Genomic DNA, 20,427 nt, shown 5'->3' on the forward strand with positions numbered 1-20,427 from the left:
ATGTGACTACATCCAGTTTTCATAATAAGGTGCTAGCAAAAGGAACTGTATATACAAAATACATTTATGGAAATAAGATTGATGGATTATATTCACCAGAAGTATTAAACATTACACGTCCCTTATAAATTTAAAAGAAAATACCACTAATATGTGAGGGAAATGTCTCTATTCTTTGATTTTTGGGTTGCTGGAAAAAAAATTAATAAATAATTCCTGACAATGACTGTTATATTTGACATCAGGAAAATCAGCAAAATCAAACATTTTTAATGTATTAATTTAGATATTTTCCAATTTAAAGGCATTAGAAGTGTACGATTTAACTTTTTCCTATGTTCTATAGTGTTAAAAAAAGTTAATAAAATTCGCAATAAATCGTAATATAGAATCGCGATACTTAGAAATCGCAATACATATCGAATCGGCACCCAAGAATCGCGGCAGTATTGAATCGGGAGATACGTTTATCGTCCCAGCCCTACTATTTATCGCTCCAGCGAGTCCTGATGTTGGGATGTTACAATGTGTAATCTAGACATATCATATTAAACAACTCTTTCATTCAATATTTACTCTCATGGTGGTTAAATACACTTTCACAGGGGTTAATTTGGATTGCTACCCCAGCCCTGAGTCATGATTCTTTCAGGTTTCATTACTGCTAATTAAATAATTTGACTTCTACCTGCCAGAGTCATTACCCTAAAGCAAGCTGAAAAAGTTCCTTTGTCAATACAGTTTTGTGAGAAAAGTGTAGTTATTGTTTTCTCATCATCTAGCAACGACCAAAATCCTTTTCAAAATGTGTTTTTTCATCTTTTGTAGTTCCAGTTTAGTGATTTTGTATTATGTAGTAAAGCCGGTATTTCATCATTCTGTTACTATCATCTAATATTATCTTTATTTATCAATGTCCTTCTTGTGTGTGTGTGTGAGAGAGACCATGAGCGTTTTAAGTTTTTGTCGTGACCTTTAGACAATAAAAGCCTGCCTCATTTTCTTTTCTGTCTTTCGACATGTTTTTTGTATCAGAGAGAGAGAGAGAAAGAGAATAAAAGAGACCAGGTGTGTTTCTGAAGCTCTGAAATCTAATTTGTGAGCGGTTTCGATGACAGTTCCAGTATCATCTAATTCAATGTTGTTGTTTTTTCATTTAACCCTGTGCACGTCTGTGTGTTTCAGGGTCAAGCTGAAGGACGGCGTGGCGTTCCTGGGAGCCAGAGCCAGTAACCCTGTAGTGTGGACGGTGAGTCAGGACGTCAGAAGTGAAGGTCACAGGGTCGTCACCCTCCACTGTCGGAGGAAGGAGAACGGTTTCAGTCAAAGGTACGTCCGACTCCCTCCCTTTTATACAGAATTAATCAACGCGTGAATGAAATATGAAGTAAACACCCTGCTGAACAACCAGAAAGCAGCAGCGCACTTGTTCATTTCTGGGACAGGTGTCAGTAGAGAGTGATTGCAAAGAGTGAGGATGAAAGAGGGCTTGACTCAGCATCTGAAAGCATTCATTCCTTGGCACTGCATGCCATGCACGCAGGTCCTCAGCCACTCCCAAGTGTAGTCAATGAAAAGTATTGTTCGAGGAACACATAGTGTTGCCCCTTGCTTGCACTTAAAGGATAAGCCTGACACATATTCTATATTTTATTGTCAACAAATCCCATAAAAAAAGACAAAAAAACAACAATGGATAACTTATTCTTGTATGCCCAAGACTGCCATTGTTTTCCAAAGACAATTAAAAAACACATGATTGAGTCACACCAGGTCACTGGGGGACATGTTCCTTCATTACAATGAAGAAGGGCACTGTTTGAGTTTATTGTGTTGTCTGAAAATAGTCCCCAATTTAATCCAAATTAGCAGAAAGCAGTTATAATCAAGGTTTTTATCAAATGACAATATGAAAACAACGTGACAATGTGAAAAGGGGCTCTCATAATGAAGAACCTACAGAGAATTATCATCCGAATCTGCAGCTCTCCTCGGCTTTAGGCAGCTTTATTGTGAGTTTCTGTCCGGCCTGTAACTTCACTGATTTGGTTCACTCTCAACGCCCCCCAAAGTGTCATTTTCAGGCCTCAGCAAGCAGTTATTTTGAGGGAAAAAGCTCTAAAAACCCACTGTACCTTATACCTGCTCAACACCAAACTGCAGACAGACGCAGTTAGACACTAGCTGGTGAACGTAGTGGAGCATTTAGCAACTAAGGAGCCGGATAATTTCCTCAGAGTTTGGAGGTTAAAAACAGAGCTTAAAGAGATTGAATATTAGACATACTTACTTACTGTATAATGTTGCTCTGAAACTGCTGGATGCATAAAATAAATAAGCAACTGTTTGGTTGTAAAGGTACAAGATTTCAACGGTACGATAACCATCTAATAAAATGTCACAGTTTCACGGTATTACACTATTATTATTATGAATAAAATATTAACAGTTACAAAGATCATTGAAGGATTGAAAACAGAACATTTTATATAACTGAAGCATGTTAGTTTACATGCTAGAAGCAATACCATGTTACATTAACTAAATGAAAAATAACATCAGCTGTGTGCTTTTAAAATAATGTCCTATGATTAATACAAATTAACATATACTGTTGGTGTGTGACAGAGGAGGCAGGCAGCTGTTGTCTGTACATTTAACTCTCTAATTTAACTTTCCAATACCGTATAAGCAGATGTCCACTGTCACTGTCTGTTACTGTCCTTAACAGTAACATTTTAATACCATGGTATACAGTTATAATCCTATTGCTAACAAGTTTTAATCAACTTCAAAGGTGATATGTCAATGTTATTTCCACTGCCCCCAAGTGGCCAAAAATATTGTAGGTTTATAGATGTCTCCTTTAATGTGGAATAAGCAGGAATCCAAGTGACCTTTCCCAACAGTAATCATTTCCCAATAACTAATAATGTTAAATTACCCTTTATTAGAATTAACTAATTAGAGTTCTTCAGTGATTCGTGACTTCGGTGATTTAAGAAGTTACACACAGCCTTTAACTACAAGTTATATATCTTTTAAAACTGACTTTCCACCTTCTGCTGGACCATTTCAGTGCACTTTGAAAATCAAACAGCAGCAGAGACACAAGCACTGGCTTTGAGATGGGCAATCCATCACAGTAGGCTATATATCCTGGAGGTTTGTCAGAGTTTTCAATATTCATCAAAGATGTTCCAACATCTAAGTACTCAAAGTTGTAACATTAATGAGCTATGTTGTCAAAAATCAAACCCAAAAGACAAAAATTAGAACAATTTAAGAGGCTGCTCTTTTCCGTTTTAGGATTAACATAAATTTTCCTTTTTAGGGTTGAAGGAAATGTCCGTAAACTTAACAGAAAATGTACTGGCAATTTTCTGCCAGGATATTATCTGTTTTTCTACAGATTTTTTTCTTAGAGTGTGTTCAATAGCTTACTCTTAACTCCATTTTGCAGCTTTGACATCAACAATTATGAAGGTTTAAATATCTCAAAGAAATTGATTTTCACAGAAACCAGAAATGCTGCATAAAAAGGAAAAGGCAGCTTGAAAGGAAAATGTTTCATCTAATAACTGAGGTATGCTTTGAAAATGTCTGGTAGTAATGTGAGGTATACAGTCTAGTCTATGAGCTAAAATATACCAAATCACTTCTGCAATCCTTTAAGTATCGTTCTAGTGTTTATCAGAATGTTTTACAAGTTTGAGAAACTCACTTAACGTACCGTTATGTGACAATTTCCAGCTTTGGCGATGCTAGGCGATAACATAAATTTAAAAAGTCCAACTTTGCAGAGCACAAGAAAACATCTGCAACTTTCTAATCATGACAAAAGGGTCATTGCTGCTTTACATCACTTTGTTTCCATTAATGAATAATAATAATGTGTCTGTGTGTGTGTGTCATTGTACAGTATATTTGACATTCAACTGGACAGCTAAACGGTTTTAAGCAAAGACAAAATAGCTGCACACAGGAAGTGACACGCCCTGGCCGGGCTGTTATTTCCTCCCTGGTGCCAAGGTGACGACAGTGATGAATGACGAGTCATCTATCATTTACATGCGTCTCTTCCACAGTCCCCGCTGAGGAGCAGAGACATTGAATTATACAGGACTGCTCAAATCAAGGTCATACATGTTCAAGCCGGTATTATGTCCCGAAATCCTGCGCTCGACAAAAGACTACTTTGAAGTATTGAAATGATAATGCAACACCTGCCGCGACCCTGTTTTTCCGGTTTCTTTAGCTTACATCAAATGGAATGACTGAAGCATATCAGTGAATAAAAAGCATCGCTCGTAGTCTCTGCAAACTGTGAAGATTATCAAAACACTGAACTTCAATTTAGAAAATCTCTTTGATGAGGTCAAACGGTTACAGAGGAAGTCACGGCCGTTTCTACTTTACTGAAATATTAAAAACATTCTCACATGGGTGAAACAATGAAAGTCCTCCCTTTGCAGTGGAAAGTTTCTCCAGACAAGAAGCCAGCTCAAACATTATTCTTTGCTTTTTGCACTGTCCACACACTGGACTAGACAAATACACCATTTGATGGGCTTTTATTGGTCTTTGCTTTTGAATTCCAAACTGGAACAAAATGAGCTGTCTGGACTCTTGTCCGCTGAAATAGTTTTTTTGAAGTACTTTCAGGAAAGAAATTGGGCCTTGCAGTCGCAGAATTCTGCTTCATTCATGAGCCAAAAAACAAGGTTTAAGAGTAAAGGTGCCCGGTCGAATCATCTATTATAGCTCTCTGATTGGTCAAGCTTTCACCTGGAGGGCTCTGTCGATATTTCCCAGACTACAATAGACAAAGAAATACATCTTGTGAGATTTAAGTTGGCTTGGAGGCTACAACGGAGCGAGATTTGTTGAATTAAGTCCAAAAGCCTTGAATGTAATTTCCTAAATTAATTTAATCTTTTGGCTCCCTGGAATCTGCAAGGATTTCCTTTCCTCCTACTCACCAGTAATAGGTTCATTTTATTCCACTGCTGTCCTGTGGGTAGGAGATATCCCATCAGTCAGGTTAAGTGCAAAAAGATCTTCATTAGCCAGAATATGAATGGGGGCTAATGGAAAATGTGTGGAGATGGAAGCCAAGGAGTTTAAAAAGACAAGTGCCCTGAAACATTAAATTTCTTCCTGATGTCAATTGAAGCTCACTTTGCCGACCATTAAAACGGCATCACTGCCAGAACCTGCAAGATAAACACCGGGAGCTGCACGCGTCTCCCGTGGCTTGTGGTGGAAAGTGCGACATTACGGGCAAGAGTGTGACCGCCACGTGACAGACTCCAACAGGCTTAGTGACTAAACACCCAGCAGCCAAACTGGAGAGGCGAGAATCGACTGTGGACTTAAGAGAGACTGCTGTATCTCAGTGTAATGATGTAACGTAATGACCACTTCGGGGAGGTAGATCCCAGAGGTGTGCACGATGCTTCAGAACCACAGTCCAGTGAGGCTACTTTAACAGCCATGTGTTCACTGTACTGATCTTCTGTGCTCTGCAGAGGCAGCGAGAGAGATTGAGTTGAGGTGTGAAAAGAGAAATAAAGTGTTAGCAGGAAACGAGGTGAAACCAAGTCTAGGGGGTCACGATGCATGTGAAGTGATAACAAAGTTCATTTCTACCTTACAGTGCGCAACAAATAAAAGCTATAACAAGTGCATTCAAAGAAGAAAATAACATAGAAACTGCAGCAGACAGACCGGCAGATTGCTGTTTTGATGTAACTACAGTCTCTGAATGCCTTGAATAGAATACTATAAACAACATAAAAAAAAACAGACAAATATATGTTTGTGTTCATGCATGTGTATGTTCATTGTGTGAACCATTTTCTCTCCTTGCAGCTCTTTATGCAAACCACACTCAATGTTTGACAAATTGATTTAGTTGCAGTATGTATGGAAGCCTGCATGGATGGATTACATCCTTTGGGTTTCAATTAGGGCTGTCAATCGATTCAAATATTTAATCGGGATTAATCACATGATTGGCCTTAGTTGATTGGGATTAATCGCAAATTAATTGCACATTTTTTTATCTGTTCAAAATGTACCTTAATAAAGGGAGATTTGTCAAGTATTAAATAATCTTATCAACATGGGAATGGACACATACACTTGCTTTTTGCAAAAGTATGTATATATTTATTATTGGAAATCAATTAACAGCATAAACCAATGACACATATTGTCCAGAAACCCTCACAGGTACTGCATTTAGCATAAAAAAATATGCTCAAATCATAACATGGCAAACTCAAGCCCAACAGGCAACAACAGCTGTCAGTGTGTCAGTGTGCTGACTTGACTATGACCTGCCCAAAACTGCATATGATTATCATAAAGTTGGCATGTCTGTAAAGGGGAGACTCGTGGGTACCCATAGAACCCATTTTCATTCACATATCGTGAGGTCAGAAGTCAAGGGATCCCTTTAAAAAATGACCATGCCAGTTCTTAAATCACCAAAATTGAGCTTGTGTTAGTTAGCCTCCTTCGCGACAAGATAGTTTGACATGGTTGGTACCAATGCAGGGGTATGTTTAGGTTTTCTAGTTTAATATGATGGCAGTATCTTATCTAGCTTTAAAACTGAGCCCGCTACAACCTAAAAATCGCAAGTTGCATTAATGCGTTAAAGAAATTGGTGGCGTTAAAACAAATTGTGAGGAACCATTTTCCATTTTCTCTCTCCGCAGCTCTGGATGGATTACACTGTTAGCTGTTTGGTTTTCAATATCATGCTGTAAATTGCTTGTCTACATAAAAATAAAAACAAAAACAGCATGTCAATGTTTGGGATTTCATTATTAGCTTCAGTTTGCCACAAGAAGCACTTTAGAAACCAATCCTGCAGTTTTAGGTTTTCAAATGCTGATCCGTGTCACAGCCCGCTGTGGTCAGCGTTTTGTATTTTGAGGGCATCTGTATGCAGACAGCAAGGCTTGCAGAGTGGGTAGTGTAGGAGATAAGGAAATCCTACAGTGAGCCGGACCTGATCCTATAACTGCAATGTCTCATCAACACAGTTGCCAATACAGTTACACATTTTTTTCCTGTATACAATATAAAAAAGGTGATGCTAGGGCAGAGACATGTGCATTATAGAGATGGGATATGTTTTGTGATAGAATGTGTATCCCCCACCTTATAACTTTTGCTAGGAAATTCAAAACTTCTCCATATTCACAAAGGTTAATAGGCATGATCTGAATAATTGATGGTAGGGGAGAGACTGCATTATTGAGAATACACTTTTAAAAAAAACCACATATACAACATGACTCAAGCATATCCAAATTAAGGTTAAGCAAATTATGGCAGCATGTTTTGTGCACTAAGCTGTCATGACTCGTCACAGCTCCTCTCAAGATATGTCATCTCTTGTGAACAATAAACCGAACGCAAGACCCCAATCTAGTTTATGTGCCCCCTCTTAACACAAACAGAGCACATTTAGCCACAAATAGGCTACATGACCGCGGGCTGTAATGAAGCTGACTGATGCAAGATCAAAGTGGCCCAATGGTCACCAGACAATACTGCCCGCTCCGTTATGAAGACGTATTAGGACACTCAAATGCTACGGGTTGTCCTTCACCAGCCAGTCCTCTGCTCTGTGTCGTTGTTACCATGGAATGAGACGGCTTCTCCCTAATGTCAAGCTAATTCATATTCTAAGTACTATTGAACAAAGTCCCCATCAGCTGTTGGGATAATTAAGCGTGGGAATGGCACACACACTCGGGAATCGTGTACACATTACCTTTGTGTCTGCACACGTTGATGTGAGTGTAGTGGGTGGATCCTCCTTGTAAATGGGGTTGACGGTGATGTTCCCATAGGGTAGTCACATTGTAGGGGTGTAACGGTACACAAAAGTCACAGTTTCCGTGTAACCCTAACCCTTATACACAACTCTACATGTTGCTGTTGTAGAGCTGGAAGACCCGCGAGTGGGTCTTCCAGCTCCAACGTTTCATTTGTACTCGCCATAGGTGTGACTGACTCGCACGCCAATCTGCTTGTTGTGCTAACCTCAGCATATGTTGCCGACAGCTAAAAGTGTACGGGCAGAACTTGAGCTTGTGAACTTTGATTCCACATTACGTGCATCAATCTGCATACCATGTATTCTGCGTGCAACTGCGTGTACTGGACTGCAACCCCCAGTCCGTGACAGTATGGTACGGATACTTGAATGGTCGTGTCTAGAAGGTAACCCGCAAATGACCGAACTCTTGACAGATGATTAAGGTTTTTACCTTGAATGGTTAAGGTTAGAGGATAGGTCGCTGGGCAGCGAGTCTTGCAAGAGTTTTTGCAAGTTCTCGCAATTTGCAGGTTACTTTCTAGACACAACCTACATAAAACTGTTACCGCCCTATCGCATTGCAAAATCAAAAAGAGAGACATCAGCCATGCATGTCAGGTACGCACACAGCCTCTAGCTCCTTTATTTCTTTTTAATGAAAGCTAACACAATTTGGAGTCCCGGTTTGATTGAGGGGGAAACGTTGAGAAAAGGAAACAAATGAAGGTTTCATTAATGCAGTAGCAGTTCTGTGGCCCAATAATCAGTATGTCAATCACCACGTTGCAATGGGAGTTCAATTTGTAATTGCAGGAGGTGAGGCGTGGCATCTAACAACTGATCAACATAAACCAAATCTAATGGCCGACATTTCTCAATCTGCCCACTGCCTCAAATGAACACATGCACAGAGAGAGACGTGTCGACTTCAAGAGCAGCAAAGGGTTTGACAAACATAAGCCCTTTTTCAGACACGGAAGCTAAAATCTTTTGGGCTTTGGCTCCGTTTAAACATGACAGGAGTATTATGGATAGAGCTGCAATGCTCGCGCAATATTTGGCATCTAGCACACAAAAGAGTGCAGCGGCACCGCTGAAGAACAGCAATGAGTAGAAAAATAATGATATAAAGAAGTGTTCTCCGTTCTCTCTCAGGTTGCATCAGTGACGGGTTTTAAAACTTATTTTGTATATGAAGTATTTTTTATTTTCAGACCTGATTAAGCTGCTGATTATTTTCTCAATTAATCGTTTACGCAATTTGTCTATAACTTGTCAAAAATCAGTCTAGTACCCTAAGGCATTCAGTTTACCATTATATATGACAAGCAGCAAATGCTCATATTTGAGAAGCTGAAAATCTGGGATGTTTAGCATATTTGCTGGAGGGAAAAAAAAGGCTGACGCGACGGATCAATTATCAAAATTGCAACTGATTAATTTTCTGTCAAGCATCGATTAACTGACTAAATTTTTGACGACGTCATTCAATGACCTTTGCGAGTGCAAGGGACACTCACCCATGCTTCTCCCTAGTGAATTCCATACTTTTCTAATCAATCTAATCTTTTATTAGATAGGCGATATATTCTATATTATGAAAGCATTGTTAGAAATGACATTAGATGTTAGATTATGACTAACATTCATTCCCTCATTGCTCGCATGCTGAATCTGCTAGATAATCATACTGTAAGCAGTTGGCATTGATGAAAGATAAAAATTGAGTGAGAGAAACTGATGGTCTGACAATAAAGCAGAATAGAAAATCAATGAAAACACAATTGTATTGACTGATCTGACACAAGACAAAGTTCCTCAGCACCTTCAATGTGGTCACTCGCAGCAGATCATGGTTTATTAAAATTTTCTTTAAGTGACAAATGTATTGCAGCGCTCTTGTGAAGGCCGAAGAAGACACATTTAGTAAATCTCTTTGTGTCCTTGCGGGCCGGTCTCATACACCGTTTGTAGCTATACCTACAAAAAAGTAATGCAATGTAATTTGTGTTTATCCCACGAAATAAATTTGTGTGTAATTAACGTAAACATGACCTAGGAAATACAAATAGAGGCAAACACCACATAGGGAGTGTGGCTGGGTCAAAAAATACTGGACTTACGCCCAGGAGACCATTGTTCGTGTCCCCATGTGAAACCAGAAGTCAAGGTCGATTTGTTTGTCACGTAAGTTACATACTTAAGTTACGCCACTTCCGGAGTTATTTTAAGCCAAACCATGATATTTTCCTAAGCCAAACCAAGTAGTTTTGTAGACCAATCCTAACCAAGTCGATTTTTTCCTAAGCCTAACTAAGTCGTTTTGTTGCCTAAACTGAACTAAGTAGTTTTCTTGCATAAACCTAACTAAGCAGTTTTGTTGCCTAATCCTAACCAAGTCAATCTTTTCCCAAACCGAATTAAGTTGTTTTATTGCCTAATCCTAACCAAGTCAATCTTTTCCTAAGCCCAACTAAGCACCTTTCTTGCCTAAACATAAGGAAGTTGTTTTCTGTGAAGACGGAAGTTTATTTTGAAAAGACTGTATGCATGTAACGAGCAGAAATTGACACGTGTTGCTGGGCATTTGTAGGAAAAACGAACGAAAAAAGAGGAACAACTTTTTCTTCAGATAACATACAAACCGTTGTACAGTATGAGAATGCATTGCTCCTTGTGCTACTGTAGCTTTTCCGCTAAAGAGAAGGCACTCAACTCTTGTTGACATGTACTGTGTTGCAAGTGTGAATGAAAATGTTTACAGAGAAGGTGACTCAGACGCTTATTAAGACTTGACTGACATGTAAAATTGCCAGCACATGTATGTAATCAAGTGCATTGTCTGAAGCAGGCCATATACTGTTAAGAATCTAATACTCAAATGTGTTATTCTTACTGTAAATATTAAGTCAAGGGTCCCGTCTGTGTGCGTACACACGTACTGTCTGACACGCACATAAACAAACAAACAAACAAAGTGAACAAGTAAAACCCTCCAGCGTCTTTTCACCCTCAAAGTCGACGGGATCATGAAACATGCCACCGCATTCAATTTGTCTGCTGTTGCCAGAGAGGACTCCCGCTGTGAGCAAGTGGGAGTGAGGCTTACTCTAAAAGACTGACGAGACAGCCTTACAACACCTACAATGATGCAAGCCTGTAAACCAAAGTTCTTAGGGCCGCTATCTATAAACAACACCACAGTCTTGCGTCTGAGTGACAACGCCGGGATGAATGGAATTATATTTGAGCCGACAGTGTGTGCTTTACAGCGTGTGTTTCGTCATGTTTCCTCTCATAGCAGCTGTAATGACATGTCTTATAGGTTAGGATTTAAAAAAAACAAAAACAAATCTTGCACGGAAGTTGCATGAAAAGTGTAAGAGTTGTGCTGAGTCTTTGATGAGGAGCGTCTGCTCAGCGTGCAAGCCCCAGTGTGAAAATAGGTTAAAGATTCAAATTGTTCTCCAACAGTTGGTGAAATCATGTTTTAAGCATCAGTGACATCGAGGCTTGTCATTCCGCGTTTGCCCCAGCCATCTGCTGAGGGAGGTGACATGAGCCTCTGAGGGTCTTTCTGGGAAACAGAGGAAGCAAGCATCAATGAGGGGGGAATGGGAACCCCGAGCTTGTTTTAGATTGAAGTGATTAGCATATACTCTAGACTGTGGCAGGGAAAGAAGAAAGCCACAATTCCCGTATAAATAGTCCATATAGATTCTCGTTAGATAAGATTGTCTCCGCTGAGCATTGTCATGCCTCCTTGCAAGATTTCCCTCCAGTAACACCTACATCCTTTTTTATTTTTATGGGAGATTAACTGCCAAGATGTATAGATAGTTGTGCTCTTTAATGGGGCAATGAGTCAACATGATCGGTTATGAATTTATACAGACTTTCACGTTCCAAATAAACTTCCATCTTCAAAGAAAACAACTTCCTTAGATTTAGGCAAGAAAGGTACTTAGTTGGGTTCAGGAAAAGATCGACTTGGTTAGGATTAGGCAATAAAACAATTTAATTGGGTTTGGGAAAAGATTGACTTGGTTAGGATTAGGCAAGAAAACAACTTAATTGGGTTCAGGAAAAGATCGACTTGGTTAGGATTAGGCAATAAAACAATTTAATTGGGTTTGGGAAAAGATTGACTTGGTTAGGATTAGGCAAGAAAACAACTTAATTGGGTTTAGGAAAAGATTGACTTGGTTAGGATTAGGCAAGAAAACAACTTAATTGGGTTTAGGAAAAGATTGACTTGGTTAGGATTAAGCAATAAAAGAACTTAATTGGGTTTAGGAGAAGATTGACTTGGTTAGGATTAGGCAACAAAACTGCTTAGTTAGGTTTATGCAAGAAAATGACTTAGCTCAGTTTAGGCAACAAAACAACTTAGTTAGGCTTAGGAAAAGATTGACTTGGTTAGGATTAGGCTACAAAACTACTCGGTTTGGTTTAGGAAAATACCATGGTTTGGCTTAAAATAGCTCCGGAAGTGGCGTAATGTAAGTATGTAATTTACGTGACAAACAAATCAACATTAACTTGGACTTTGACTGGTTTCACACGGGACATGATCCCCTGACTTTTCCGCTATAGATTCACGAATACTGTAGGTTGACAAATTTGGTTTCAAGCGTTATATCTTGAGAACTGTTAAGTACCAGACTTTTGGTCATGCAATACCCGCAATACTATTCACATTACCATCAGCCTTTGTTGTACTTTGTGTTTAGTGATGATGAGCAAATGTCAGCATACTAACACGCTAAACTAACATGGCAAACACAATGAACACTGCCTGCTAAACATCAGCAGCATGTTCGACCGTATTGCCCATGCAGTTAGGAATGAAACAGTAAAAGAAAATCGTCTTTTCATTAAACCATATTGGTATGCAACCAACCAGAACATGAACATGGATCGACAGACACATACATGGAGGGGTGTTGGCCCCTGTATTACACGCTGTGTTCAATTACTGTACACATAGGTTACCTGGGGCCCCAGGAGTGTGAGTAGCCCACTTTGTGCCACATATGGAAGCCGTGGCGTATTCACAATCCCATTATGCATATCTAAGCGGCCCTGAAACAGCATGTACACTTTAACCCAATTTGATTGATTGTTCTCATGATATGGTAATAATAGCCCCAGGGCCTGTATGGGGTGCAATCTTCTCCAGCTCTCATCACTTCCTCGCCCTATCTCAATGACAGGTCCCCCTCACTTTTCTCATATGAAATGCAAGACAGTTAATATGTGGCTTCTCTTACGGAAACCCTGCCATTAGAAAATAGTAGAAATGTGTCACTCACGTATGCATTTTTTATTATGAGCAATAGTGTCATCCTACATTGGATATGGTGATTATATTCCGTATACGTTAGCTGTGCGTGTAATGTGAGGATATGTAAAATTAGCCTGCAGAGCTACAGTTTAGGCACGTACGAGGGCTGATTTGAATAAAGAACTCCATGCCGGAGAGTCGTTAGGGGCCGGAGTAATTGACAGAACAATGATGAGTGAAGATTGAACGAGAAAGCAGTTCGATATTCGGTCCTCTTCAGGTCAGGGGGGGGGGGGGCTCGTGCTGTTCTTTCTGATTGCGCCGAGCTTAGCTCACCCGGCGAATGAACACATACAATCAATGGCCAGACCAAGCCGGAGCAGTGGGACTGCATTTACAACCCGAGTTAAATCAAAGGTCCCTTCAGTGCAATCTGATTCCAGCGGAGGAACTCTCCGTGCATCAGTGAGAAGCACGGATGTTAATGACCTGCCTGCTGGGGGGGGGCTGGGGGAGGATATCACATATGCACCTATTTATGTGTGTTTGATTAAGTGGGAAATTAAAGAATGGACTACCATTAGTTTGGGCCATGAAGAGCGTGGCAGTTTTGATTAGTTCTGTGTTGTAATCTGTTTAATTAAAGCTGGCTCAAAAAAAAAACTCTATCAGACAAAATGTAGATGTTTTGTGTGTGTGTGTGTGTGGGGGAGAAAGAGATGCAATAAATGCAGAGTAAGGAAGAGATAAGATGCATTTATGTGTGTTCGTGGATGTATGTCCTTGAATGTGTGAATGTCCTTTTCGAAAGTTACAGATGATGGATAGGGGAGACAAAGCGATTACCCTCACAGGTGGTCTAATTTGTATGTTTGTGAACTGCTGTTTTCTTAAATTGTTTCATCACAGGTACAGGTGCTACCGTAGCATACAATTTGCTATGAAAAATATTTGAATACGTTCCGTAATCCTTTTAAGCAATCATCCAGACATCTTATTTCCCCGTCTTTACCCGGAGGGCCACTAATGCATCGGTGGAATGCTCCCTTCCCGCTGTTTCCCTTCTCATATTAAAAAAAAAGGTTTCTACAGCAGTCCAAGGCGGGAGACTAAATAAGTGATCGCTAGATGGATCCGCAGCATTGATCGCGTGTAATTTAATTTGCATGAGTGGCATGTGAGTCCTATGTGTTGCCTTCTAAAGCTTTATGCCATCATAAAGGCTCCATAAAAGGAAAAAGCTCCTTTAGTCTAGACAAAAAAACACAAGTCTTCTTCATTCCCACAAACCTGTCGTCATTAATTGATATCAAAACGGACGTGATGCCACTAATGAAATATAATAAATTTAATCTCGGGGGGAATAATTTATACCACATACTCCTACTCAGAGATACGCACCGCTGCCTCCTCTTCCTCCACAGCCTTAACGGCTCAAGACATGAATTGGATATTACTGTGTGGATTCTGACCTGCATGATATCAGTGAACGAGTAGATCTGCCTGTGAAGTAAAACATGCTTGATTGAGCCCTCCGGGAGTAGACTTTGGCTCTGTGGCTAATCCAGGTAATGAAATCAACTGGAAACCAACAGGAGGTTAACAGCTTCGGTTATCTATCGTGTCAGTCTGTTGTGGTTCAGGGGCCACATTTATAAGATGGTCTTTCCATGTTGTGAAGTAATGAATTAAACACAGAAAAAAATCAGATAGGGAAGCCCCACCATGATTGTTTCTGTCTCGGCAGTCTTGTTTCTTTGATTATACATTTAGGAATCGAGCGTATTAATCATTTTTTTAGTAAAAGCAAATCAAGGTCTCCCCTCCTCATAACAACGCTCTGTAGTTCCTCAATCTGACTTTCATCAGCAAGCAGAGCCAGCGCTGGTGGAGTTGCCCACAGTTGGAGATTGGCCATGGAGCCTGGTGGTGTTTGATAAGGCGGGCCTATTGGCCTTGGGACCCACGGCTCAAACCCTCTGATCCACTTCATCTTCTAATAAATCATCCGCTGAATCCTTGCCTCCTGTTAATGCTTTAGAGCTCTCTTTGACGTGTATTTCATATTTCAGGTATAGTGCGGGAACTTGTCAAAGGCTTTCCAGCACACAGCATTAACAGACAATTTCAATACTGTAGGGTGTAGAGTGTAGGGCTGCACTATTATGGCCAAAAATGATAATCACGATCAATATTGAAATGAGGATTATTATCACGATTATTCATAGATTTTAGGGACAAAATATTTGTATTGCAATTTCATATTTAAATAAACAGAGTGCTGCTTTCACGTTGTGCTAAATTCCAACCATCAACAATTCTAAGTGTTATCCTTTTACTTTACAATTGTCATCTATAGTGGTTATTCGCATAAAAACACACAATTCAAATGATTAGGACATAAATGATTGTATTTTTATTGAAATATTTGCTCTAATTAAAAAAAATATATATTGGCATTAGTAGTTCTAATTATATATTATAAGCTGCTTAGAGCTAGCGTTAGGAAGTTAAACAGGTCATATTTTTCTCTCTCTCTAATATCTATTTTATATTACTGTGAAAACATCTCCTTCAAACAACTGGATTTATTCAAGTTTCTTGCCAAAAACAACATTTTACAAGTTTACATTTGAACGCATCATGATAGGGTTATAATTTGCCATCACCCGATACTCATTTTTACCGAGTAGAGCTTGAACGCACCATAATGTGCTCTGTGCTGTCAGCAGACGAGCCGGTCACTGTGATTACTCTGAGCAGCATCATGAGAATGAAATACAACATAATACGTTTCTGATTAAATTAGCTGTTCAGAATGTTTTTACGGTTGTTCCTCCATGGCTTATTTTGGAGTTGCAGTTGTGACAAATGGCAGCTTTATGTCTTCCTCACTCACGCTGGAGAACTTTCACACTGACGACATGTTGTGTGTGTGTGTGTGTGTGACGTTACTGGCTATATGAATATGAGACTGCTGAAAACTGGCTGGCTCGATCGGCTGGTGATTGACGGAGCATCTCTAGCTGTTAGTTAAGGAAGCGCTTGATTTATGCAGCAGAGTTTTCTATGAGCGGTGCATTTTAAACGTCATGCAGTCGATCATGTTCATTTAAGAGGCCAAAATTGTGATCGCGATTAACATTCGATTAATTGTGCAGCCATAATGGAGTGTAGAACTGCACCGATTAGTCAATCGATCGGTTAGACGATCAAAAGAAAATTAATCTGCAGCTATTTTAATAATAAAGTAATTGTTAATCGCAAAAAAGTCAATCATTTGCTGGTTTCATCTTCTCAAGTGTAAGCATGTGCTGCTGTTCTGTGTCATATTGTAAATTGTAAATCAAATCCAGTAGGAGTGGGTTTCACCAGAGGCCCCATGACACGATATTGCAATTTTAAACATTTTGCGGTGCAATGTGTCAACATCTGTTTTATCTAATAATATACTGTTTTCACTGTTCATCTCAGAGTTTTCATTCACATATCTTGAGGTCAGAGGTCAAGTGACAAGTTAAGAGGTTAATCGTTTATAGATTTATAATAACAGATCAATACTTGATGTCCGTGTATCGATACTATGCCGTGTCGATTTTTTCCCCCCATCCCTAAAATCAAGAAATCTACGGAGACATTTCATAGACTAAACATTAATCAATTTACCAAGAAAATGATAATTTAGCGATAATTAAAATAAATCATCAGTTGCAGCCTAATAGAGTGAGGCTAATGCTAGAATCACACTAAATTAGAAACAAACAAAAAAAAGTATTTATAGGCTAAATGGGTGTTTGTTTTATCATTAAGGGGAAAATGTACAGTAATTTGGCTTATATTCAGCTTGTTTGGAAATCATTCAGGATTCAGAGTTCTTTTTATCCGTGTGTGTGTGTAGGTGAGAAGCGGAGACACATCCACAGACTAACACCTTCAAGAGTTGTTTGCTCAACTGTTGTGCTTAACACCAGATGGAGAGAAATGTAAGGGACGGCAAAATAAGGATCCGTGTGCCTCTCCCTCTCTCATCAATTCCCTCCCTCGTCCAGCGGGTGAGGAGGAGAGGGTTCTGTTTACTTGACAGATTAATGAGGCAAGGGAGCAGAAGTAAGGGTTGAGGTCAGCAAGGGGGTCACGGTAGGGCCAGCATTCTTATTAACCCTGTCCAGATACACCGATTTAATAAACTGAACCAGGGAGCAGTTTGTTTATTTAGTGTTTGTGTTGGGCCGTGCACATGCATGCAGGTTTCTTGCCTGCTTTTATATTTATTTCCGAGTGTGTGAGAGAGAGAGAGGCAGAGGTGGAGATTTGCACACACAAATCAGAGCGGTGTCACTGATGAAACTGGATCGGTTCAAGGTAACACACACTGGTGAATCTTGCATATAAAAGTGAGCGTTGCATAGATGATTCATGTAAAAACCTGAAAATATAAATAAGATTCTGGTACATTTTAATGAGAATCCAAACCAAGCTAAAAGCTCCACTAGTTGTTTTGAAAAAAAAAACATTAAAATTTTATCGAACCATTTCAATGATACACAAAAGGAAGCAAACACACTGCGAAATCTTCCACAGAGGGAAATTAGTGCTACTGTTTGGTCATATTGATTTACTCTGTCAGAAACAAGTCAAACAAAGTGTGAGATGAAAAAATAGTCCAACGATGACCCATCAGCATCATAAAATAACCCACAACACAGCAACAGGTGTCAGCCTAACTCAAATGAAAGAGAAATGGAGACCTCATTAGAACTTGAGAAGCAAAGAGAGGCTCGACAAAAGAGGCAGCAAAAAAAACTGAGACACAGAGTATTTCAACAAGGGCACAACTCACACTACCATGCTTTGTAATGTGAACACAGAAGATCAGGCTAACCTTGAAAAAATATAGATAAAAAATTAATAAAAAATGCAATATAATTTATTGAATTCTCAAATATAAAAGCTCTTTTCAGCCAGAACTCTCGAGGTACATCTCAAGATCAGTAAGAATTTTTTTTTAATTTAACATTTTATTTTATTTTTAAGAAAAATACCCAGATTTCAAAAACCCATAGATCAGTTAAAATGTATATCTGCCTGTAGAACTTTTTTTTCTTTTACCTGGAGCCAGAGGACACAGTTTTCTGCATTTTACAGTAAACAAGATCTTCTTGTGGCGATGACAGCTGAGAATAACCCACTGCACCTGATTCAACTGTTATCAGCTCATTAAATGTGCGTTATCAGTCATTATAAGCCTCATAGATGTGGGTCCATAGGGCCTACCACACCTACTATGTTGTAAAAGTGAAAGCAAAACTTAAAAGCAACACGTTCTAACACGTTCTAACACACCTTTTAAACACAAACAAAATAATTTCTTTAGGATTAGGCAACAAAACCGCTTCGTTAAGTTTAGGTAAAAAGATCGTGTTTTGGCTTAAAATAACTACGTTTGAAAAGTGAAGGTGAAACTTAAGGTTGTGAAAACAAAGACAACTACACGTCGATTTAACAACAGAATGCAAACCAATAATCATAATTACTAAGGTCGCTGTCGTCTTCTTTTACTTCTTTCGGTGATCGACCATGTGAATCAATGATAAAACCTACTAGTGGGTGCAGCAGGCCCCTTCTGACCCACATCTATGAGGCTTATAGAAACTGATAATACCCCATTTAATGACCTGAAAACAGTCTAACCGACTGGCCTCTTGCAACAGATATTTAAGAAAAAAAAAACAAAGATACAAGTGAGAGGTTGATTATGCCATTCAATTATATCAGTGAAGAAAAATGCACAAATGTGTTGTTGATCGTTTTTAACCTTTATTTATCTGGGGTAAATTTGCTGAGCAGTAACACTCTTTATCAGTAACTGTGTAATAACACCAAATCACAAACACAAAAACAAGATCTTGTTGTGTAATTGGACTGAAATTTCCAATTAACCTCTCCTCAGATTGTTGCCAAGCAGGGTTAGTAAAAGAAATCAGCCACAAAGTGACAAATTTACATCTAAATAGCTAGTCACACATACATGTTTAACGAAAAAACCTAAGAATATGTGTGTGCTACAAAACCTCCTAGTAAGTACACCGCCACTCAACATTAATGAAAATAGGAGTTCTTCATAGAACTACTCCCCATAGCCGCTTCATTTACATGATAGCCAGAGGGCTTATTACATTACCACATAACTAGCAATGATTTATTAACACTCATCATCGTATTTGTTCAGAAATTCACCCACATTGTGCACTCCAGTGTAGTGGAACTTCGACTGTGATTGTGTATATTGAACACGTGTCCATACATGGACTATGGGAAAGCATGGACATAATAGTGTCTGTGGCAATGCCTGTGTGCACAACAAGCACAATTGTGAGCAATAATTCGAAGCAATGATTTTCTCTGCAACTTTAATAACACAGTCAAGGTCACGCTTTGACGCCCCGCAGCTAGAGGCCACAAGAGGATCTGCATCTCTACCATTCAGTCATGGTTGTTGCCACATGCCAGCTTGCATTCACCACACTCGGCCTGCTCATCTATTAGACAGTGTTTCACCATTACAGAATAAATGCAGAGTGGCACAACCATCTACAAAAAGCAAACGCTGTAGCCTCTATTAGAATGATCCGAAAAAAGGCACAGTCAGAACTTATATTTTTAGACTATGAAAATGGAGAAGAAGGACTCTCAAAGGAATGTATCAGTCAAGCGCTTCATGCTTCTCGTAGCAAGCACTTAGTGGAGGTCATCTCTCTTCAAGTTGACAGACCCCTCAGACCAAGGCTGTACACTGTATCGTCTCGCTAAAAGTCAAGAACATCAGAGGCAGTGCAGAGCAGAGCAGGGGTAAAAATATATATTTTTTCCCAGCTATTTAAATGCTCTTTTTGGCCTTCTCTGTGTAGATGTTACAACTCCATATTAGGGCTGTCAATCGATTCAAATATTTAATCATGATTAATCGCATGATTGTCCACAGTTAATCATAATGAATCGCACATTTTTATTTGCTCAAAATGTATCTCAAAGGGGAGATTTGTCAAGTATTTAATAAGCTTATCAACATGGAAGTGGGCACATGTGCTTGCTTAATGCAAATGTATGTGTATATTTATGCAAATCAATCAATTAGCAACACAGAACAATGACAAATATTGTATAACATCAACATGGGAGTGGGCACATGTGCTTGCTTAATGCAAATGTATGTGTATATTTATTCAATTCAATCAATTAACAACACCAAACAATGACAAACATTGTCCAGAAACCCTCCCAGGTACTGCATTTAGCA

General features: G+C 39.2%; 1 protein-coding gene across 1 annotated transcript in view; it reads left to right on the forward strand.

The window, feature by feature from the left end:
* The window catches only part of LOC141757663 (transmembrane protein 132C), a 179,311-nt gene that overhangs the window by 96,477 nt on the left and 62,407 nt on the right, over positions 1-20,427 (forward strand). Inside the window, exon 4 of the mRNA XM_074618283.1 lies at positions 1,186-1,329. Within this exon, the coding sequence (XP_074474384.1) occupies positions 1,186-1,329 (144 nt within the window). The remainder of the gene's footprint in view (positions 1-1,185; positions 1,330-20,427) is intronic.

This window comes from Sebastes fasciatus, chromosome 19 (assembly GCF_043250625.1).
Source record: "Sebastes fasciatus isolate fSebFas1 chromosome 19, fSebFas1.pri, whole genome shotgun sequence".
Lineage (NCBI taxonomy): Eukaryota > Metazoa > Chordata > Actinopteri > Perciformes > Sebastidae > Sebastes > Sebastes fasciatus.